Source organism: Ambystoma mexicanum, chromosome 14, assembly GCF_040938575.1.
Source record: "Ambystoma mexicanum isolate Mex_15411 chromosome 14, UKY_AmexF1_1, whole genome shotgun sequence".
NCBI classification, from domain to species: Eukaryota; Metazoa; Chordata; class Amphibia; order Caudata; family Ambystomatidae; genus Ambystoma; species Ambystoma mexicanum.
In genome coordinates, this window is record NC_090940.1 from 517,741,314 (window position 1) to 517,765,721 (window position 24,408).

The 24,408-nt window shown below is 49.5% G+C and overlaps 1 protein-coding gene across 1 annotated transcript in view; it reads right to left on the bottom strand.

Annotated features, from left to right (window-relative positions):
• Nucleotides 1-201: 201 nt before the first annotated feature.
• DYNC1H1 (dynein cytoplasmic 1 heavy chain 1) overlaps nucleotides 202-24,408 on the bottom strand; it is a 2,031,190-nt gene continuing 2,006,983 nt past the window's right edge. The window contains exons 77-78 of the mRNA XM_069637760.1: nucleotides 22,009-22,136; nucleotides 202-640 (exon numbers count right to left, since the gene is read on the bottom strand). Coding sequence (XP_069493861.1) covers nucleotides 512-640; nucleotides 22,009-22,136 — 257 coding nt within the window. The 3' untranslated portion in view covers nucleotides 202-511. The remainder of the gene's footprint in view (nucleotides 641-22,008; nucleotides 22,137-24,408) is intronic.

Sequence of the window (24,408 nt, forward strand, 5' to 3'; positions counted from 1 at the left end):
TGGATATCTATCAGATGAGGAATCTGCGGGAGAAAGACAATCCATTGAAAAGTTGTTTTGCAAAACACATATTTGGACTTTCTCAAAAGCACAACATGCTGTTTTCCAGAAACTAGCTTTTGCCAAACAGGCACTTTCACCGTGGAAAACTGTCTCAGCGTTTTAGAAACCCACTTAGTCAATGAGAGACACAAATGCATACACAAGTTAACAGGGTTTTATTTCTGTCAAAATAGGTCACTTACAAGAGTATAATTAAAACAAAAACAACTTCAGTTCTTTTTCCTTCGCCGACTTTTTAAATATCGCAAATTAATGCGTTCTCTCAACTTTACAAAACAGCCATCTGTTCCTCAATATTCTCTTTTCTGAAACCCACCCCAGCCATCCATACAACTTTCCATCAAACCTTCTGAACCACACAACTCATGAGCATGAAACTAGCACTGTTTTACAGATAATGAGTACTACAAAGCTCATATTTTATTCTGCAGAGAACAGACCATCCACGTTACTCAGTGCACAAGATTGCAACACCACGTTCATAGAAACAGCGAGGATCTTCCTTGGTAGCGATTTCAAAATCCACAGTGAAAATCAGATCAGCCCGGGTAAAGTTCAGATAAACAGGCAAAGTCACCTAAAAGAATGCAAAAATTGGATTATGATATTGTGCATACTACTGTCAGTAACATCACAAATACTAGCCCTGTAAATTAGATTGTCATTTAGAAATGATAATCTGGTGAGGCTAAAATTACTTCCATTTTAACATATGGATTGAGGTTTGTAGTCATTTCTTCAACAATCAGTACAACGAAATAAGCCTGACTCTTGCTTGTGGCACTTAAATAACATGCCATAATACATACCATACATACCATACATAATAACATACCATAATACCAAAATGTAAAATACACTGCCTTCAGTTGGCTGACTAAATAGTTACTACTTCACTCTGAAAAATGTTTAAAGGTGAAGGAAAAGTTACTTATCAGTAACGTTCTTTCAAAGTAATCTCCTCGTCTCTACCTTGTCTCCAATCCAGCACTTCTCGACCCCAGGCCTGATGTTGGAACCCTTACTTATAGCACGCACTAACACCTATGTTTCTTTTTTCCACACGCTGGTCATAATACGGTTAGTTATCGGGTCCCAAACATCCAGATTCAAATGCTGCAGAGACTGCAGCTCCAAAATGTCAATTTTAGTTAAGATTTTCATATTTGTGATACATCTTCCTGACCTGCGTCAACCCCATAACTTTTTGCTTGCATTTGGCGATTATTTTCCCTTGACCCTAGGTGAAGGGGAATCTTTTTTCCCCTCTCTCACCTAGTCTTTTACTCTTTTAATGGGCGAACTTTTTATGTCTCTCCATAGTGTACGCTTCGAGTTACGGTTTCCTATAACTTCTGGGCTTGGGCTAGGTTTCCCATTCAGGCTTCCCTGTTAATTTCTCTTTAAAGTACTTGGGTGAACTACTGTTCCCAAGGGGTAAAGAGGGACTTTCATCCCCCTTTACATTGTATATAGTGAGTCAGCACACCCCCACCTTATGTGGGGTGCTCAGGGGATAAAGTGTATCCCCTTTCTTACTTACCTGGTAACATTTTTGCTAAAATTACAAGTTTACTTGAATGGCTGGTGGCAGTGGTTTTAGCTTTGGCCTTTAGTCATTTTTACTCGCAGGCTGTTAATTCAGCCTCAGTAATGCACAGAAGGACCACCATTCTGCTACAATGGTGGGTTCCTTCTTTTTGCCATTTTTAAGTGTGCTTGTTGTTTCTGAGGTCTTCCCCGGCCATTCTAGGTGGGAACAACCTCAGTGGAAGTTTCGTCTTTGGCGGGAATCCTTTGTGTTAGGGAGAATTTTCAGTTTCTGTGCTAATTCCCTTTAACTTGAGACCCCCAGCACTTTTGCTGGACTTTTTGATTTTAATCTCCTGAGTGAGTGGAACTTTTTACCACTCGCTCATTCTATTTCTCTGACTGGGATTTTTATTTCTATTGTTTTATTTAGTGTTAAACTCCATATGTTTAATACAGGCATCTGCATTTTGCTTAGTGACACACATCACCCTCTGTGCAGTGTCACTGAGGAGTTCCTGGGACTTTATGTTTAAATACATATTCCTGTGAGAACTACAGTTCCCAGGAATAGTAAGATAATTTATCTTACTTACATTTTCTATTGTGGGTCCAGCACACACCTCCTTATGTGGGGTGCTAGCAGGGGGCAGGGCTGCTTGTTACATTGAAATTCCTTCCCCCACTCCCCATGTAACCTTTTGTTACACTGGCTAACTTAAATGGCTGGTGGCAGTGCTTACTTTTTACTACCTTTTGTGCAGGAAACTAGCATGCTGATTTCTCGGCCGCAGTACAGCCTCCATGGGTGACCATTTTCTCAAAATGGCCCCTTTCTTTTTTCGCCATTTTTCATTTGTCAGTTCCTTCTGTCCTTTTCTTTTATGATTTAGAGTAGATTTGAGTCCTTTGTGAGTTCTGCTTTTGGTGGGCTTCAGCTATGAAGCCCGCCCAGGCTCCAGTGTGTCTGGAAAGGCAGGAAATGAGGGAGGAGTCCCAAACTTCATTGTCCTTTGTCTGTAGGTATGCTTGGCTGACTGTCCTGGAGGACAGCCACCCACCCAGAGGATTGACAGCTCCATGGGAGTGAATGAATGGGTTCCAGCATATAAGGCGAAGATTTTTGGACTAGAGGCAGAGTCGACCACTGGAACAAGGAATCCGAAGCAGAAGAGGAGCAGAGATGCCAGCAGCACCTTCCAGGATCGCAGATGCACCGGTGAAGCCCTGTAGCTGTGCCAACCATGTTTTCAAATCAACAGGGCAGATCCGCCAAGGAGGACTTCCTCCATTAGTCTGGTGGGGCAAACTAGCCTCAAGACCAACTTCATTTTGGTCCATCCCGACGTCCTGCGACTTTTCTGGGCTGCAGAACACCAATTCCCAGGGTACCCCGACCATTATTGAGTGAATCGTCTTCCGAAGATCGAACCCGGCTGAAACTTTGCAGGCATCCGTGTGGATTACCAGAGGAAGGAATTCTTCACAAAAGTCCCCTCATCAGAGTTCAGAACCGAGTAATCAAAGAGAATCCAACCAGCGATATTTGTTTCTTCTTGGTGCTGAGAAAAAAGCACCACAACCACAAAGAGCTACTGAAGTGAGCTGAATCAATTGCTGCCGACCCCTTCTCTCGAGTGCTGCCGCAGAAGACCGTCAAAGGCCCCCGCCCCTCGTCACCACGACCAAGGAGCAGGAATCGGGGTCTGCAACGTTGCACCTAGAAGGAAGCCAGCTACAATGTCTTATTATTTTTCAAGGTACTGTGGGGCTTGGGCTTTAATTACCTTGAGCCCTTTTTGGTGTGTCCTTGGGCTATCCCTGAGCACCTGTGTTTTCTTCATGAACCACTGACTGGTTAACTAACTATTCCTCTGAAGATATTCATCAGAACTGGTGCTGTCCATTTGACTATGGCTTTGCTGGCGTCCTAAAGGTCCATCTTCTTGATACTATTGGCTTTGCCAATGCTGGTTCCTCCATAGATTTTAATTGTCAACATTTTTATTGTTACGAAACAAACTGCCTGAATCCCTCTGGGAAAGTGTACATGTTTTTAACAGTTGCTAGCTGTGTTCTTTATTTCCCCCCCTTACTCCATTCTGCAAAGGTGATACTTATAACTGCTTTAACTGAACTTAATTGACATCAGTGTACTGGATATGTAAAGGATATGAAAAGTTACAAACCTGCATTATTGTTCCTACGATAATTTGATTACATTTCTCCATTGAATGTTATTTGCAGCATTTTAGATCTGCTTGTGTGCCTTGTGTATATATATTTCTGAGGCTTGTGGAATCTGCTTCAGCCACTCCACCGACGTGTGTAGTACAGGCCTATCTTAAGAGTTGAGTCCCTAATACCAAGAGAAGTCTAGTTGGGACTGGTACCTAATACTTTGTATCCCTGCCCAGGCTCCAGAGTGTCTAAGAAGGCGGAAGCGAGGGAGAAGTCCAAAATTCCAAAGCCCTTTCTCTTCCACCTTGCCTGAAAGGATCCAAGTCCCAATGGAGGGATGGCTGCCCTGATTGGACAGCCAGACCACCACTTTCTGTAAACTTCAGGGAGAGACTGCAGAAGTTTTGCTTAAGTTCCTGATAATACTAATAACCTGGAAGCTGCTAACAAATCGACCACTGGAGCTGAAACCGAAGAGGAAGAAGAAGAAAGGATGTCTGTAGCGATTTCCAGCGACGGGAGACCATGCTATGTAACTGGAGCCTGATTGAACCCTTCCTTCCAATCGACCTGGCGGTCCCGAATGCACAGACTTCAACCCAGAGGCTGATGGGATCCACTAGTCACAAGAAGATCTGCATTTTGAGCCATCCCACGACATATGCGGTGACCTTGCTGGGCTGCAAACCTCCAATGCCTTGATACCTCGAGCCATTAAGAGGTGCATGGTCTTCCGAAGTCCGATTCAGTCTGAAACTTTGGTGGACTCATCCTCGACCTCCGGAGACAATTTGAATCCATGAAGTCCCTTCACCAGAGTGCTGGACCCCGAGAGAGTTAAGAGAATCCGACTGGTGATATACGTTCTTCATCTGGCTGCTGTATAAAGGCACCAAATCCACAGAGCAGTGAGAATCTGTGAAGAGTCCTTTGCTGGAAGCCTCCTCCAACAACTGCTGCTGCAGGTTCCCATCCAATGTCCAGTTACAACGTCTCCAGACCAAGAATCCAGGGACAGGGTGCTGTGCTGCTGCACCCTGAAGGCATCCACTCTGAAGCTCTTCTTTTCTCCTAAGGTACTGTGCGGCCTTGGGTAGTACTTACCAAATCTGGTGTGCATCCTGTGAGGCTGAGTGGGTGATTTGAGTGGTTGATTTGAGTGGGTGTGAGTTTGCCCATACCACTTGTCCAGGCCTATTGATGGAACACATAGGTCAATTATTTACCTTGAAATACATTGAGTCTTTCTTAAAGTGCAATTGAGTTTTGCTGAGTTACGAAAGTCAAGTGTGCCGCTTAAGTAAAGTGCCCTGGGCCAGAGACCTGCCTGCTGTTTCAGCCGTGTCCAGAGTGTTTTTTTATTACATTCTTGTTTACTAGACCTTTCTGTACTAGGTTCCACTGAGCGTCAGCATAACTCGCCAGCAGCGTAGTGTTATTTGCTATGCGCGTGGTATATGCGGCAGCTGAGGTAACTTGCTTACCTAAGGCTTACAACCTCTGATTCTCTATCCGGAAGCGCCTCCCCCGTAGCAAGGGGTACTCCTGCCCGTTTCCGGGTGGTAGTCCCTACCAGGGAATCGGGGGCGACGTGCCCTTTATTGTATTGAGGGTCCGAAGGAGCTGGCCGAAATAATTTTTCAACTCTTGGGTTCACAGCCCGGGTCTGAGCTGGCGACACCAGGGAGGGGGCCAATCTTCTTTTAACAGAAGAAAGGAGAGGAATGGCCAGTCTTGAGGGGGGGTTTCTTCTTGAGAATGTCTTCTACAAAGTCCTGCTCAGGTACCGCCTCAGGAGTAGTGATTTGAAAGTGATCAGCTGCCTTCCTTAATATGGCATTGAAGGCCATTTGGCCGTCTACAGGCGAGGCCTGGCGAGCCAGGGTGGACGGAGGAGAATCCAGGCACAGAACATCAGTGTCCTGATCTTGTTGGGGGAGTGTCCATGGGTCCGTCCCCAATTGCTGGGTTTCTTCCAAATTGTCTGTGGCATCCGCCTGGTCCTCATTGTAGCCCTGCAGGAAGGAAGGTTCTTCATCTTCACTGCAAAATGTCCTGACAAGTATCCATCTGAACGATGTCTTCATGATGGACGGGGACAGAGGGCTGATCTTCTTGGAAATGTGAAGCAGATTTAAGATTAGGTTCTCCACGAGATCTTTTCGGGGAAGGAAGCTCAGAAAAACAAATAATTTTTTCAAGACGATCCATATACCCTTCAAATTTCTCCCTTGTCCACTTAGAGGAACCAGAAGGGCCTACGGGTGGAAAAACATCGTCTTCCGCCCTTTGACGCCGAAATGTGTCACTCAGGGTGTTGGAAAGAGGCTCTTGACTGTCCTCATAGGTCTCACGAGAATCGGGGCACCATGGCGTATATATTGATTGGTCCGCCCAACCGCTGAAGTAATTCTTGCGATACTGCGTTCGATTACCACCGAATTGGCGTGAATTGGTGGTTCCGAAGGTCTATCAGTAGATTTATCGCCTATTGCGGCGTTAGAGGGCCTAGCGGTCGCTTTTTCGCCTTGAGGCCTATGGAGCGTTGAAATTCCGCGCTTCGACGTGTAAACCTGATTTAGGGGTAGCGCCCTTGTTTGTTTTGGAATGCCCAGTCGCAAAACGCTGCTGCGGATGCGGGGAAGGCTGTTGATCTCAACGATCAGAGTAATCCGCCGGAATTTTCGCTGGCCCTGCTGGCGGTTTCACCCTTTTCGACATACCAGTCGAAATAGGAGAAGGGGTTGTGTGTTTAGTGTAATGCGTTCTTTGTACGCCCCTGTCGCTGGGTGTTGTCCCTGAAGCGAGACTAGTGTCAGGCCTTGAAGGGTCGGGACGAGCGTGGCGGACCTAGAAGTGTCCGCCTCGAGGTCTATCACATCCGCAACGGATGTTTGGTCATCGGAGGTGCCCCGTCACTTTCGGCGGGTTTGGCGGTGGGGGAAGAGGGTTCCACCCGCGACATACCGTGCGCGGCCCACCGCTTTACACGCCGCTCCTTAAGGGTCTTAGGCCAAAGGAGTTTACAAGCCGCACACCGCTTCTCGTCGTGATCTAAGGGGAGACAAGAGTTGCACGTCCTGTGTTCATCCTTCAACGGGTAACTGACCCTACACTTGGGGCAGAACATAAAAGGAGTCCTTTCCATAGCAAAAGGGAAAGATGACCAGACCTAGAGGGTAAACAGGGGGAAAGAGGAAAGACATAACGAAAATATGACCACCCGACCCCATTCTCCCTACTGTGAAGGCCGGCTAGAGGGCCCGGCCATGTCAGCCGCCGGATCATAGGTGCCGAAATCCACAGCCGTAGACAAATCCCCTGCAGTCTCCGTCGAAGTTGTTCCTGCCGTCGAAGTGACTTAAGGAACAAGTTACTTACCTGTAACTGTTGTTCTCCAGCATGGGTCTGGCATGGATTCACATGCTCATGAATATTCCCAGTCGTCAGGCCGGGAATCCTCGGTATAGAAAAAAAAAAATCAGTATCAGTTTCGTTTCTGATCTGTCTTTCTTAGTAGTAACCAATCACTGGTCTCTGGGTCATACTGCCCCCAGCCAATGACTGCCCTCTCCCTAAGCCCCGCCTCTGGCAGCCATCCTCAGATTTGGTAGCACGTAAGTGCCAGTATGACCAAGTGAAGAGCCGCAGAGGGGTTCGCATGTGAATCCATGCCAGACCCATGCTGGAGAACAACGGTTACAGGTAAGTAACTTGTTCCTTCTCCGTCTGCAACCTTTGGCTCCCAGATGTGTTTGGACTACCATTCCCATGATCTCCTGACATTGACTATGCTGTACAGGCCGGATGGGAATGGTACCGGGCGAACAGGCTGCGCAGCACTGCTTGGCCGACGCTGGACTCCTCCCTGGAGTCCCGATCGACGCAGTAGAATTTTGTGAAGGTGTGCGTCGACCTCCATGTCGCAGCCCTGCAGATGTCCAGCAGGGGCACCCCAGACAGGAACGCCGTGGTAGCAGCGATCGCTCTGGTCCAATGGGCTCTCGGACGGCCAGGCAGCGGTCGGTTTGCCAACCGGTGACAGTGCATGATACTGCCGGAGAGCCATCTGGAAATGGAAGTCTTCGAGAGAGCCTTCCCTTGATTCACAGTCCCAAAGTTCACAAACAGCTGTGACGTCTTCCGAAGACTCTTCGTGTGGTCCATGTAGAACTTAAGCGCTCTAGCTACATCCAGCGAGTGCAAAGTCCTCTCGGCCGGCGACGAAGGCGACGGGACGAAAACTGGCAACACCAAGGGCTCGTTGAGGTGGAAGTCCGAAGGCACCTTGGGCATAAAGGAGGGGTGCGTCCTCAGCACCACCCTCGTGTCATGAAAAGTCAAGTATGGAGGCTTGCAAGATAGGACCTGGATCTCTCCCTCTCGTCGTGCGGAGGTGATGGCCACGAGGAAAGCGGTCTTCCATGACAGGAACTTCAAAGGCGCCAAATGCATAGGCTCGAATGGGGCCCCCATGAGCCTGGTCAGCACCACATTAAGCTCCCATGCCGGGGCAGGAGCCTTCACCGGCGGGAATGATCGGAATAGTCCCTTCATGAATTCTTTCACCAGGCGATGCGACCACAAGGACACCCGTCCCGTAGTCCTGGTATATCGGGATATTGCAGCCAGATGTATTTTGATGGAGGCATGAGCCAGTCCAGCTTTGGTCAGCCACAGTAGGTACGGCAGTACTTGAGGGGCCGCAATCCGCAGAGGGTTAATCTTCTTTGCACGGCACCAGACAGAGAACCTCTTCCATTTATGTCTGTAGCACTTGAGAGTTGAGGACACCCTGGCCTTTGCAAGAACCTCTCTGCAGTCGGCCGGGATGTCGTACCCTCCAAACTCTAGTGCTGCGGGTGCCAGGCCTACAAGTTCAGCGACTCCGGGTTGTGGTGAAGAATGGCGCCTCCTTCTCTGGAGAGAAGGTCTGCGTCCGTCGGCAGCTTGACTGGTGTGGACGTTGACAAGTCCAGAAGGTCCGGTAACCAGATGTGTCTCGGCCACGCCGGTGCAACGAGGATCATCCTGCACCGGGATCTCTTGAGCTGGTTGATGAGCCGGAGCAGGAATGGCAGCGGAGGGAACGCATAAAGAAATAGGACATCCCAGGGGAACGAGAAAGCATCGCCCATGCTCCTCGGCTGGGGGAACCTGCTGGCGAACCTCCGGCACTTGGAATTCGTCGCCGTCACAAAGAGATCGATTTGGGGTTCGCCCCATCGTCAGAAGAGTCGATCCACTTGATCCTGGCGTAGTTCCCACTCGTGGCACGAGCGAAGCTCCCTGCTGAGTGAGTCGGCGATCGTGTTTTTTATTCCTGCCAGATGAAGAGGCACCAGGAACATCCGTTGGGCGACGGCCCAATGCCACAGCTCCTGGGCTTCCTTGGATAGGGCTGGGGACCTGGTTCCGCCCTGCTTCCGGATGTAGAACATCGTGGTGGTGCTGTTGGTGAAGATCCTCACCACCTTGCCCTTGAGGGACGGAAGAAAGGACCTGAGGGCCCAAAACACTGCGCGGAGCTCCAAGATGTTGATGTGGAGTGACTTCTCCTCCGGGAGCCAAAGGCCTCTCGCGTGAAGATCTCCGGAGTGCACTCCCCAACCTTCCAGGGAGGCGTCCGTCGTCACCGTCACCTGGTGAGCTGGGGTCTGAAAGTCTGTGCCCGCCGACAGATGGGAGCGGGTACCCCACCACCGGATCCTGTTCTCGAAGCTGCCCGTCGACTGGACGCAGCGGGCGTCGAGGAACTCTTGTAAGGGGCGCATCCGAAGCCTGCAAAGGCGCACCAGATAAATGCAGGAGGACATCATCCCGAGGAGGGACTCGATAGATCTTACCCTGGCTATGTCCGTGGCCAGCAGATGCTGCACCTTGCCCAGAATTGTCCTGGTCCTTTCCTCCGACGGCGAGGCCAGCCGCGCCACTGTGTCGAGCTTGGCTCCCCGAAACAGGGCGACTTGCGACAGAAGCAGATGGGATTTTGGAAAGTTGATGGAGAATCCCAGGTCTGTGAGCAGCTGGACGGTCTTCGCAGTGTGCTCCACGGCGAGCTCCCTTGTCCTTGCCCGGATGAGCCAGTCGTCCAGGTAGGGGTAGACGTGGATCCCCTGCAGGCGCAGCCGCGCCGCCACCGGTGCGAGGCACTTGGTGAACACCCTGGGTGCAGACTTCAATCCGAACGGGAGGGCCTTGAACTGGTAGTGCTGCCCTTGGACCACGAACCTGAGGAACTTTCGGTGTCTTTTTAGAATGGGGATGTGGAAGTAGGCATCCTCCAAGTCCAACGACGACAGGAAATCGCCCTCCTGCAGCTGTCCCAGCACGTGCTGGAGGGTGACCATACGGAACTTCTGTGCCTTGATGTACTTGTTCAGTCGTTGCAGGTCCAGGATGGGGCGCCATCCTCCTGTCTTCTTTTTTACGAGGAAGTTCCTTGAGGAAATTCCGGAGCCCCGAAGCCTCTATGGGACGAGCTCGATGGCACCCTTCTTGAGCATAGCCCTTACTTCCAACAGTAGTTGAGGAACGTGATTTTCCTTCCTGGCCACGGGTGGAACGCGAGGGCACTTCTTCTGAAACTCGAGGGCGTGCCCTTGGGCCAGGGCGTCCAGCACCCAACGGTCGGTGGAGATGGACTCCCACACGCTGACGAACCTCGCCAGCCGGCCTCCCACCGGGGTGCTTCGGCGGGGGCCCGACCCCACGGTCGGTTCAATCTTGTTTGGAGGCCGCCTTGCCTCCTTGACCTCCCTGTCGACGACGGGCACCACCTGACTTGCCGCGTCCCCTGTAGGCTTCCTGGGATGAAGATCTTGCTGCTTGGCGGTACGTGGAGGAGCCACTGCCAGATCCCTTGGAGGCACCTTGTCTGCCTCCGGAGCTCCGAAAGGACGGCCGTCGTTGCTGGAGCACTCCCAGTGCCCGGGCAGTCTCTGTGTCTGTCTTGATGGCCTGAAGGGATTCATCAACCGTCTTCCCAAACAGGTTGTTCCCGTCGAAGGACATGTCCAAAACCTTGGTTTGTACGTCCTGGCGGAAATCCGTGGCCTTGAGCTACTCTCGTGGTCTCAAGCAAATGCCGTTGCCGGCGATGTCCGTTGCCACCGTGATGGCGTGGTCCGAAGCAATCTCACCTTCCTGTAGGATTTAAAGGGCCTCAGCCCTTTTGGCGTCCGAAAGGAAGTCCAACAGAGGGGCGATTTTGAACCACAACTCTGTCGTAGCGGGCTACGATAGCCAGGGCGTCGGCCGCCTTAATAGTCGTCGCTGCGGACGAGATGATCTGTCGTCCCATCGTGTCCAGCTTCCTGCCCTCGCCGTCCGGCGGGGAAGTTGATGTTGAGGCCGATGCCCTCCCAGCTTTCTTCTTTGCCGCCGCCGCCGAGACGACCGAATCCGGGGTAGGTTGCGCCCGAAGGCACAAGGGGGCAGCGTCGGGACCCAGTACTTCTTCTCGTACCGGTCCCTCTTTGCCGGCCCCGTGGCAGGGTTCTTGAGGAGGGCGAGCCCCTCCTCCCAGATGTCATCAAGAAGCGGTACGGCGAGGACCATCTTCCTTTTAGCCTCGCGCCGTTGGTAAAGGAACCCTTCCTCCTTCTTCTCTTCTGGACAGAGCTGGAAGAGCTCGGATGCCCTGGAAATCATGGCATGAAAGGATCCAATCTCGTCGGGCGGGGACGCCCGAGCAGAGGGCGACGGGGGACACGTCCCGTCGTCGCCTCCGTCGTCATCTGTACCTGTGGTAGCCGTGTCCGTGCCTGTATCATCCCTGTGGGTAGTAGACCGGGGGGAAGGCAGAGCAGGCCGCAGAGGTGGCGTAGGATGCGTCCTCCTCCTCTTATGCGGTGGACTTTCCAAAGGTCCTGGCTCCGGTTCCCCCATCGGGTCTGGCTCAGGTACCTCTGTCGGGGGGAGGGGCAACCTTGTCTTTATCTCCGAGCATAAGGACTGAACCGCTGACAAAATGGCCGCTGAAGTGTCCTGCGGCGCCGGAAACGACGGGCGCGAGGGCTCTTGAGGAGCCCCGTCGGCGACACCGTCGCTCTCGTCGTCGCCCTCGTCGGGATCCCTCCCGATGGGCTGGGCCTCTTCCACAACTTCGATGAGCTCTTCTTCAGAGGTCATGTCTGTATCCACGATGGCCACCAGCCCCTCCCCCACCTTCTCCAACAAGGACTTCGTGGGAGTCTTCTCAATTGGCCTGAAAGACGACTCCCTCCGCGGTGGCAGGGAGACTCTGGGTCCTGAGGTCGCCCCCACTGGTGTAGCCTCCACAGGCTGAGCCAGGGCCGCGGCGACATCCTCAATCGACGTCTTAGCAGGGTGAATTAAGGCCATCGTCACCTTCTGTACGCCTGGGGCCTTCACCTTGGGGGGAGGGTCCGAGCCTTGCTCCCCCTCTGCCGGAACCTTCGAGATCGACCGGGGCCTCTCCAGAAGCTTCGCCGGGTTCTCGGACTTCCTCTTACCCGAGCCAGAGCGTTAGCTCGTGGGTGAAGGCGCTGGGGAGGATGCGCCCTGCTTGGCAGCCAAGGAGCCCGACCGTTCGGCGCTCCCGGTGCCCCCGGACTGGCAGTGCTTAGCCTTTTGTTTGGCACCCGTCGCCGGGGCGCCCTCACAGGACTTAGACCGCTCGGACTTCTTTTTCTTCTTCTCACCTGACGGGCTCTTCCGTTCCAGCCAGTTGGCGAGACGGAGGTGGCGATCCTTCATGGTCCGCTCCGACATGTTCCCACAAAACGCACAGTCCTTCTCCGTGTGCGTCTTGTCCTCATGGAGACAGTAGAGGCATAATGAATGCTCGTCCTCCTTGAAAACAGTCTGAAGCTGGCATCCAGGGCAGGTCCTGGACAGCTTCCCGGGCGTCGAGCTTCCTTTCTCCTGGGCCATGTCCGGGGTAGGCCTCCGAACTTCTGGAATCCTCCAAAAGCGTAACTCGACGAAATCTTCACCCTTGAGGGGCGTAGAAAACTCCGAAACGGATCCCCGTTGATCGGATGTAGAAACGGTGGAGCTTGAGCCTCTATTTAACCGAAAAAATGAGAAAAATCTCCTGAAAAAGCGTGAAAACGGAGCAAAAGCTCGAGAGATACAGCACGAGGACTCCCAACACTTGAACGTGCGGTAAAAATCTAAGGATGGCTGCCAGAGGCGGGGCTTAGGGAGAGGGCAGTCATTGGCTGGGGGCAGTATGACCCAGAGACCAGTGATTGGTTACTACTAAGAAAGACAGATCAGAAACGAAACTGTTTTTATTTTTCTATACCGAGGATTCCCGGCCTGACGACGGGGAATATTCATGAGCATGTGAATCCATGCCAGACCCCATGCTGGAGAACGGGTAATAACCGACAAGTCGGTTTAAGATAACCAATGTCTCTTATGTAAGAGCTCTGCTATAGGGCGACCAGTTATCTGGGCAGAAAAAAACAATCTGAGGTATCTCGGCGCGTGAGGGATTTTCGGTACATTACACGTCACGATAGGGATAGTTTTACAGACACACCTATGCCGACGTCCCCTTTCGGTCTGTTAGGACAGTTTTTCTGAAGTCGAAGGGCTTCTTCAAAACCATTCAACTGAGGCAGTACAAGACTCCACTCTTAGTATAAGACTGTACCACCTGAGTACATGGTAGCGTAGGCAGAGCAGCCAGGCTCATCTTAGGAGGGAGAGAGGGCAGTAGATACAGTACAAATGAAATTGTAATACAAATGATCCAAAGAAACACAGAAACACTATGCATTGTAAAACTAAAGGATTTATTTAAATACAGGTAGGCCCAGATAAGTCTAGGGGTTAAGTAAGTACTAACACATTATATGAAATCACAATATAAAACACAACACTATACTTGAAAGTACAAAGACCCAAGTATAGACCTTATTTGGAACACCTAACAGTAGTTCTAGGGAAGTCAAAACCTTGTTATACACATTTAGTATAGGTCAAGCCTATTCTTTGGGAGTAAAAGACCAATGGTTACTTTTAGATTACTTTTGGTAATACAAGGACAGTTGGCCCTTGCAGTTGTACAGTGACTCTTGGAACAACTCTCATAAACAGTCAACTGGACAATATACTTTTGGTGAATAGTGAAACACTTATTCTAGGTGCAGTAAAAACCTATAACTACTTTTGTCATAACACACAGTTATACCAGGTGAGTAAAACCTCAGGATGTAATATACAATTACAGATGCTTTGGAAATCGGGGAACCCCAGATTGAGGTAAGCAATAACTCTGGTAACTTGCTTTGGATGGCACACAGCTAACACAAGGTAAGTAAAACCCACATACTTTAACTTCACAATGCAGGGGAAAGTAAAAAGCAATGTCACACTTTACTGAATAGTTATTCTAGGTAGGCAACAACCGAATGTAGACTTATTAAGGACAGGCTAGCAGCAAGTCAGGGGAAGCAAGACCCAGTTGGGGAACACTCATACAGTTATCCTAACAGGACTAACCTGGTGATACCAACAGTTGGAGGACACTCATACAATTACCCTAAAGGAATAATCTGGTGAAACCAACACATTATTTTTGTAAAGAGGCACAACCTAATCACAGGAGAGTAAAATACCTTTACATCTACTTTCTTTTAGACTGGTAAAACAGTGGCTAAGGAAGAAAAGATGTTAACCATACGTTTAAGGATGGTGCATCACACATTCAAGATCAGTAAGAACTTTTGTAACTGTTCACTCTGAGAATTACAGTTACCCACCAACTCTTTATAAGTAAGTAAAACACTTGATTTCTTTTCTAGGCAGAAGTCCCAATCCCTTCAAAGTCTTTCCCTTAGAGCATGAGTGTTCTCAGTGGCAGAAGGGGGGTCACTAGGACTAGTGACCAACAGGCAGTGTTAGAATAAGTTCTTTAGTAGCAAAAGTCAGAGTTCCTTAGGAAAACTGGGCAAACAGGTGAGTACTTTACTTCTAGGGTTAGAAGAGGGTCCAGGGGCTTCGCAGAAGACACCCCAGCAGGATTCTAGCAGTGGGACTGGGTGTACCGGATGAGGGACCTCCCAATCACAGAAAACACCCCAAAGCTACACAGAAATCCCAACAGGCTTAAGGTAGGTATATACCCAAGCCAACATAGTACCTCAGCAATTAAGAAGAGATTGCAGGAGAACTTCAGGGACTGCAGCCAAATACCCGGTCAGTGGATTCCTTGTCCTGGAGACTGAACACAAGACCTCAGAAGGGACTTTGCAGCAGGTATCGATGAGGAAGGCTCTAGGCAAGATTTCTCTTGTGGCTGAATGCGGCTCTGCGGGTTTGGGGCCTTTTCAAGGAGCACAGAAGAAGACAGAAAATCGCAGTTGAATTGTCGTCGTTACAAAGGTCCAGCACTCTTGTGAGGGGACTTTTCAGACTCGGTTTGTGCCTCTGGAGATACACCAGGATGCCCACGAAGTTTCAGCGAGATTCGGAAGACCTGGCTGGAGGTCCCAGGGTATTGGGGTATTGCAAGAACGCAAGGTCGTAGCAACCAGTGGGATGGCTCAAAATGCAGGTCGTCTTGAGTCTAGTGGGTCTCACCAGGCTCTGGGTTCGGGTCGTCGTTTTCGGAGACCCAGGTCGATTGGAAGGAAGGGCTGCAGCAGGCTCCGGTTACACAGCAGGCTCTCCGGTCGCTGGAAATCATTCCTGCCGCTTTTCCTTCGTCATCCTCTTCGGTTTTCTGTTCCAGTGGTCGACATGACTTCAGCTTCCAGGTTTCCAGTATTTATCAGGAACTACAACACAACCTCTGCATTCTCTCCCCGCGTTTTAGAAGAAAGGGGCGTCTGGCTGTCCAATCAGGACAGCCAGCCCCCCACTGGGATTTGTCCCAGTTGAAGGAAGGCGTAAGACAAAGGAGGGGAAGTTTTGGACTCCTCCCCCACTTCCTGTGCTTACAGACTGACTGGAGCCTGGGCGGGGTGTCCAGGGGACTCCCGCCAAAGACAAAACTCAAACAGAGGAATTTCCCACCCTGGATGTCAGGGGAAGGAACAAGAAACGACAAGAAACACTAAATGTAAGAAAAAGAAGACAGGGGCCATTTTGGTAAAATGAGCACCCTTAGGTGCCTTTACTGCAGCTGTGATTACAGCCCGTGGTAAAGGTGCACCAAATTAGTAGAAGGTATCACTGCCACCAGCCATTAAAGGTAAGCTTGTCACTAACAGAATTGTTACAGTTCTAATGTGAAAAGGGGATACATTGCATCTCCCCAGCACTCCACATAAGGTGGGGTGTGCTGGTTTCACAGAATAAAATGTAAAAGGGATCCAAAGATCCTTTCTACCCTTGGGAACTGTAGTTCACTCAAGGTTAGCACAAGAAAGTTAAATGGGGAGCACCTAGGGCAACCCACCAACAACAGGCACTTATTGCCAATACGTTGTTAGACATGATAGACACTATGGAGAGTCTTAAAAGCATATGATTCTAAGCAAATTAACAAGCATCAGAACAACAGTTACAGGTAAGTAACTTGTTCCTTCTCCAGCATGGGGTCTGGCATGGATTCATATGTTCATGAATAAAGAATACATAGCAGTACACACATGCACAACCACGGGAGGTGGCAAGGCTCAACAGAAGCAATCCCTTAACTCCTCACCAGGCTCACCTGCAAGCGAACAGCTTGCGCAGCACTGCCTGGCCGACTCTGGACTCCTCCCTGGAATCCCTGTCGACAGTACAACTTTGTGAAGGTGTGCGTCAACCTCCACGTAGCTGCCCTGCAGATGTCCAGCAGGGGCACACCAGACAGGAACGCCATAGTAGAAGCGATCACTCTGGTAGAATGGGCTCTCGGGCGGCCAGGCAATGGTCGGTTTGCCAACCGGTGACAGTGAGCAATGCAGTCGGAGGGCCACCTGGAAATGGAAGCCTTGGACAGGGCCTTCCCATGGTTCACAGAACCAAACTTCACAAACAGCAGAGAAGTTTTCCAGAAACTCTAAGTGCGGGCCACATAACAGTTTGGCGCTCTAGCCACATCCAGTGAGTGCAAAGTCCTTTCAGCCGGCAACAAAGGCGTCGGAAAAAACACAGGTAACACCAAGGGCTAGTTCAGATGAAAGTCCGACGGCACCTTGGCATGAACGAGGGGTGCGTCCGCAGCACCACCCTCGTCATGTGGAAAGTCATGTAAGGTGGTTTACAAGATGGGGCCTGCATCTCACCCACTCGTCGTGCAGAGGTGATGGCCACGAGAAAAGCGGTCTTCCACAACAAACTTGAGTGGGACAGAATGCATAGGTTCAAACAGATCTCCCACGAGCCTAGTGAGCACCACATTGAGCTCCCACGCCAGGGCTGGAGCCTTCACGAGCGGGAGCGAGCGGAATAGTCCCTTGATGTATTCCTTGACTAACCGGTGCGACCACAAGGAGGGTTGTCCTGGGGATCTGGTGTAGCGGGAGAAAGCCGCCAGAAGAACCTTGATGGAGGGGTGAGCCAGCCCCGATTTAGCAAACAACTGGCAAATATGGAAGTACCTGAGGGGCCGTGAACCTCAGAGGGTTGATCTCCTGGGACCGGCACCAAATTGCAAACCTCTTCAATTTGAGTCCATAGCATTTCAAAGTAGATGACTCCGTGGCCTTGGCGAGTACCTCCTTGCAGTCCGCTGGAAGATCATAACCCCCAAATTCTAATACTGCAGGAGCCGGGCCTTCAGGTTCAGCAATCCTGGGTCGTGGTGCAGAATTGCGCCTCCTTCCCTGGTGAGAAGATCCACAACCACTGGCAGCTTGACTGGAGGGGGTGCTGACATGCTGAGAAGGTCCGGGTACCAGATCTGCCTCAGCCACGCTGGTGCGACGAGGATAATCCTGCACTAGCAACGTCTGAGTTGATTGATCACTCAAAGAAGCAATGGCGGAAACGCATACAGAAACAGGCCGTCCCAGGGGAACCTGCTGGCGAACCTGCGGCACTTGGTGTTCGTCGCTGTCGCAAACAGATCGATCTCGGGATTGCCCCATTTGTCAAACAGGTTGTCCATTTGGTCCTGCCGAAGCTCCCACTCGTGGCAAGAGCATAGCTCCCTGCTGAGGTAGTCAGCAACAGTGTTCCTTAGTCCTGCCAGGTCGAATGGAATGAGCGACGGCCCACTGCCGCAAGTCCTGCACCTCCCTGGAGAGCGCCGGGGATCTGGTGCCCGTCTGCTTCTGCATGTAAAACATTGTGGTGTTATTGTCCATGAAAACCCTCACCACTTTGCCCTTGAGGGACGGCAGAAACGACTTGAGGGCCCAAAACACTACCCGTAGTTCCAGTACGTTTATGTGTAGAGTCTTCTCTTCCGGCAGCCACAGGTCTTTGTGCCTCCGCCGATATTGGAGCCGATATTTTTTGCCTTGGTCAGAGCCTTTCTAGGGGGCTCCACCGTGCCACGGGGTACCTCCGACAAAACAGCCTTGAAAGGCGTCGACAGAATCGGCGTCAAGCACGGCTCTGACAGCATCGACGGCTTCGACACAGGCCTCGAGGGCAAAGCCCCGAGCGTGTCTCTCGACAGCCTAGGTGCCGATGATGTCGGCGACTTCCTCGGAGGCAGAGCCTCGAGAGAGTCTGTCATCGACGACCTCGGCGCCGCTGTCTTCTTCGAAGACTTCACAGGTTCACACGGTCTTGAGGGCGTCGAGGACCGGGACCTGGAACGGGCATGACTAGAACGATTCCCCTTGTCCGAGCGGGACCTCTCCCACGAATCGTGCCGACCACCCGAGCCCGGAGGTGTATGAGCGGTGTCTCTAGCACGGTCACGGCGGACCCCTCTCAGAGGCGCGGACGGACCGGAGCCCTGCGATTTAAAAATCACCAACATCTCCTTACGGAAGGAAGCCCATTTCTCAGGAGTCAAATGATTGGTGGGACAAGCAAATCGCCGACGGGTGGCGTCCTCAGAAGAGGACCGGAAAGGCGACCAATGACGGCGCTTCCGTGAGTGCCTCGAAGAGGCAGAGGAATGGCAGGACCTACTCCGGGACCGAGACCTCCCGGACCGACGACGATGTGGAGAGTCGCCCCTCGAATCGTCCGTCGACAGCCCAGAGGACCTCGTCTTACGAGCCTTGGTCACATTACCTACAGAAAGCTTCTTCTTACGCTCCTGCAAGGCCTTCAAACTAAGCGACTGGCAGTCCACACAGTCATCCGTGTCGTGGTCCTCCCCGAGGTACCAGAGGCAAGCGATGTGCGAATCTGTCAACGACATCTTGGACCCGCAGTCCCGACACTTCTTAAAACCCGGCCGCGGGGTAGAAGAAGACAAAGACATCATACGATAACTTCACAAACGAACAGGTTTGAGGAACCGAAAGAAGAGAACTCAGAAGAGTCGAGGCGCGCCGAGATCTCCGAAGCCAACATGTTCGCGGAAAAAAACGGAACTGAGGCTACGGGTGTCGTCATCCTACTTATAACATCCGGTGACGTCGGCTCGACTGAGGCCCTCAAGGACAGCGTATCGACGTCATCAACGCAGGACGCAGAAAGATTTTCCGAACCAGCACAGCTGGGTGATTACTGTCAGATCTGGAATACGTCGGAGGACCCAATCCCCTTGAAATGTCTTTTATATGGTATTGTGTGATATCAATACTTGCTAGTTTAATTTTTCAGTGCGTTCTAAACGCCTAAATAACTATTTTTATAACTGTGAACGCAGGATAGCAAAGGGGCAAAACGCTGGTCTTGGAAGCAAGACCATGCAGAGCAACAGAGGTTTGAATCCCAGATCCGCGCTTAGAAACCGAACTCGAGTATGGTATTAGGCGTGTTATAAAACAACCCAATTAATTAAATAACTGACTGAGCTGACTTTTAGGTAAGATTTTCAATAATGTGAATAATCTTCCTTACCTGTGAAAACCCCATAACTTTTTGCTGGACTTCGTGATTATTTTTCCCTTGTCCCTAGGTGAGTGGGAATCTTTTCTCCCCTCTCACTTAGACATTTTCTCTTTTTATGGGTAACCTTTTTATGTCTCTCCATAGTGTGTCTATGGATTTATAGTTCCCTATAACTTTAGGCTTTCGCTGGGCTGCCCCTTTGGGCTTCCCTTAAGAATTTCTCTAATAATCTCTTGTGTGAACTACTGTTCCCAATAAGTAAAGTGGGATTCTCATCCCCTTTACATTTTATACAGTGAGCCAGCACACCCCACCTTATGCGGAGTGCTGGGGAGATGAAATGTTTCCCCTTTCTCACTGTCCTGGTAACATTTTTTTACAATAGCAAGATAACTATCGGCTGGTGGCAGGGGTTATACCTCAATGACATTTTAGTCTTATTACTTGCAGGCTGTCAAATCAGCCGCAGTAATGCATAGGAGGGTCACCATTCAGCTAGAACAGTGGGCTCCTTCTTTCTCGCCATTTTTAAGTATCCTTGTGGTTTCTTGGGTCATCTTCTGCCGTCCTAGGTGGGAAAGATCCTGGTTGAAGTTTTGTCTTCGGCTGGAGCCCTTTGTGTTTCCCGCTGAGGCTCCAGAGTGTCTGTGAAGGCAGGAAGCAAGGGAGGAGTCCAAAACTCTGCAGCTCTTTGTCTTACAGCTTGCCTGAAAGGAAATTGTTCGTACTGGGGAGCTGACTGTCCCATTTGGACAGCCAGCCGCACCTTTCTGTAAACTGCAGGGAGAGTTTGCAGAAGTTGTGCTTGGGTTCCTTATATATACTCCAATTCTGGAAGCTGCTGACAAGTCGAACACTGGACCCAAATCCAAAGAGGAAGTTGAGGAAAAGACAGCTGTAGAGAATTTCAGGGGGCGAGAGCCTGCTGTGTTAACAGAAACTGTTTGAACCCTTCCTTCCAATCGATCTGGGGGGGGGTGTTGAGCCATTTTTTCGAATACAAAAGTTTCGAAAGGCAAACTTTAGAATCTTTTTTTTCGAAATACAAAAGTTTCGGATGACAATTTATTGGAAAAAAATTAGAAAGTTTGCCTTTCGAAACTTGGGTTAGGGTTGGGGTTTGGGTTAGGATTGGGAGGAACCCCACCCCCAATATACACTAAAACCTTAAAACGTTAGATGGAGCTGTCCAGTGCTGAAACTACAGGACTGGACAGCTCCATGTAACGTTTCAAAGTTAAAAAAAAAGGAATTGTAATGCCAATATAAACAAATAACTTTGAAATGTTACATGGAGCTGTCCAGTCCTGTAATTTCAGCACTGGACAGCTCCATGTAACGTTTCAACGTTACAAACAAAACAGCATTGAAATGCTACTTTTAACATGTAAAAGTGCATTTCAATTGAAACCAATCCATGACTATTGTCGACGGATTGGTTTTTGAAAGAAATGCACTTTTGCATGTTAAAAATATTATGTTGAACCTTTTGTTTTTCGAATCTTTTGATTCAAAACTTGGACCATAAAGCTCTGGGGGTCCCGAAGACCACGACTACTATCCCAAGGCCGGTGAGATCCACTAGTCTCAAGAAGATAAAAACTATAGCTGAAGCAGTACAAACCTCCACTCTTAGTATAAGGGTGTACCATCAGGTGGTACAGCCTTATACCAAGAGTGGAGTTTTGCACTGCCTCAGATATAGTTTTAGGAAGCCCTTAGTTAGACTTTAGAAAAACGGTCCTAACACTTAACTTAGGGTGTTATTATGTGTGGTCTCATTGAGAGGCCCTGGCCATGCTCACACACTCCTGAGACTAAGCCTTGACCGCTCTCCAAGTTAACCTGGATTGGGTTTTGGCTAACCTCTGAGTTCCTGGTTCACCATAACTAGGGTGGCATCCTATAATCGGTCCACCAGGCCAGATTCTAGAAACCCATTTTAACATAATTCAGGTTTGAATTATGCGACACTACATTGTGCTAGATTTTAGACGTAGCTGTAGGACCAACCCTGGGGTACAGCATGTAAAGCAAACTACAATTCAAGTACAGTAAACCTGCTGACCAGATATGTACTTAAATCCCACTGGACTATAGGAGGGTACATGTTATACTCTCCCTAAGAGGTATACTCTCCCTAAGAGGATAAAAAGGACTCTTCGGGGCTAATCTTCACAGATTTGAGATCATGCAGATTCAATTAAGCATAATTAAATATGAACTTCATAGAGAACATTGCTTTTATGATTGAATTTTAATAACAAACATATAAAAGTCAATATGTGTGTGACATTAAATTAAACACATTCTTTTTAAATATATTATTTTACATTTCACTTTAGGAACTGTATTACTCACCACATTTGCCTTTTTCTCTCCATTTGTCTGTTTGATCCATCGTAGCTGTGTCAGAGCCAAAGCAGTTGAAATTGAATTTGAGAGAGACAACTTGTTGTTGCTGCATTTGGCTCCCTGAAGCTTCAAACCTGTAAATGCAAACATTATTAAAAGATGAGCAAACAAAATAACATCATATCAGAAGTTAATCATCATAAAAATTGTAGTTACACTTTGACGTTTCTCTTTGTGTTTCACTGTACCTTAATAATAATATCTATTTCCTATATAGTGCTACAAACCCATGAGTCTCAGAGCGTTGAAAAAACCGATGACATTATCTCAGATTGGTACTAAATTGATCAACCTCAGAAGGATGAAAGGCTGATTTGACCTTAGCCAGGATTTGAAACTGCCAAAGCAGGCTGCGCATATATCAGGGGCGAGCGTTCATCTCACTGTGCTATCTGACCGGCTGCATAAAAATATACACCCTTACTTGCTAGATACTGAAGGATTCTCGAACCGGACAGCGACCAGTCTGGTAGCACGTTAGCTGGGTACCCGGCTTCCAGAATAAATTATAAGTTACTCACCGTAGTGACTAACGCACTCTTAGTCCATAGTCCCCTTTCCTCCATACTGTGTGGGCGTCCCTTCCAAGGGACGGGAGACAACCTTTTCACCGAAAAAACCTTCTTCCCCTTTAAATTTAGAGGTGCGCAGGGGTGCGGCCCAGGGAGCATGCGCTGCCCTGACTCCACCCTCCGGCGCCACACCTCAGTCCCCATTGACGCATTGACAATAGATTTAACATTGCCTAATGACACAAGTATTATTAGGGGGAGGTTGGTGGGACGTATGGAGGAAAGGGGACTATGGACTAAGAGTATGTTAGTCACTACGGTGAGTAACTTATAATTACTCTTACGTCCCGTCCCCTTTCCTCCATACTGTATGGGCGATAACTCATTGTAGCCCCAGGGTGGAGATGAGACCCTCCTTAAGCAAATAGGTTCCTAAGAACCTCCTGTCCGAAAGCCGCATCAGATCTAGAGCCGGCATCCAAACAGTAATGCTTGAAGAAAGCTGAGGGAGAGGCCCAAGTGGCCGCCCTGCTTATGACTTGCCAAGGGACATGGCGCTGGAATGCTGTTAGGCAGAATCCTGTGCAGTTCACTTAGAGAGCACTACAGAAGATTAGGACTACAGGTGAGAGCAATAAATCCCCTTTGGTATCAGTCTGTACCACAAAGGTTTAGTTGGTAGCTGTGGCTGAGCAGTCAGACCTATCTCAAGAGGGAGATGAGCAGTATTCAGGGTTTACACAATAGGCCTACAGTACTATGGCACAAGGAAACACTGACCAAAGCTGTGTATTAAAAAGTAGATATATATTTATTTTATACACTTCTAGTAAAACGCATTGATCACAGTCATCAAGCAAGTTAAAATAAGTCAAAGAAAAATATACACACTCCATAGTAAAATTGTAGACCAAGTGAACCAGAGTGAAAACTGAGCAAAACGGCACAGTAGAAACCACACACAAGGGATCCTCTAGCAATTTCTCACAAGGGAGGGAAAGCAGAAGTTAAACAGAAATAGCTTCTTATACGCCCTAGCAACACTTCCCATAAGTTTGTGAACCAGTTTAAGCAAGACAGTGCATCAGTATAGAATATACTTAAATGAAAACTGAGCAAAATGGCATTTCACAAGGTTTAGAAAGGGGAAGAAAGAGGTAGTTATAAGAAGTAGGTGCACCAACCCAGTTCTAGTTGAGAAGCAATCTAAAGAAGGCAGTTCTAACAAATGTAGCCAGAGTCAGTAGGCCTGTGCCAGAGTCAGTGGTACAGGGCAAGGGCCCAGAAGCAAAATGTTCTTATAGCTGCAGTCAAGTCTTTGGTTAACGATTTTGAAAAGGTGGATGCAGAAGGTGAAAGACAATGTTGATAGAGGGGCGGCCAACCAAACAGGTAGGTAAAGGATTTAAAACACCTTGAGTTCTACAGCGAATAAAGGGCGGCCTGGCGGAACAATGATCCTTGAAAATGAAGAAGTGGCTCCTGCGGTGGTGGTTGTTCCTGCAGTTCGGGGGATCCAGCAGAGGAATAGAGGCTCTCGTCATGGAGGAAGGTCGAGTTACTGCACTACCCAGGGATGAAACCAGCCACGGTGCTGCCCGACGAATAAAAAGGTACGTTCCTTTAAATCGCAGTCCGGGTGGACTGGTGCCTGGCTATCCGGCCTCCGAGTAGTGGGTACTGGCGATTCGACCAAGGCAGGTCCAGGAAGACGATTGCCAAACTGGTGGCCTCACCAGCTCAAGGGAAGAAGGCTCTTGCAGATGAAGATCTTCTCTCGTCGTGTGGAGAAAAGTGGCGAGACGCTGCAGCAGGGCTTCACCGGTGGTTCAGT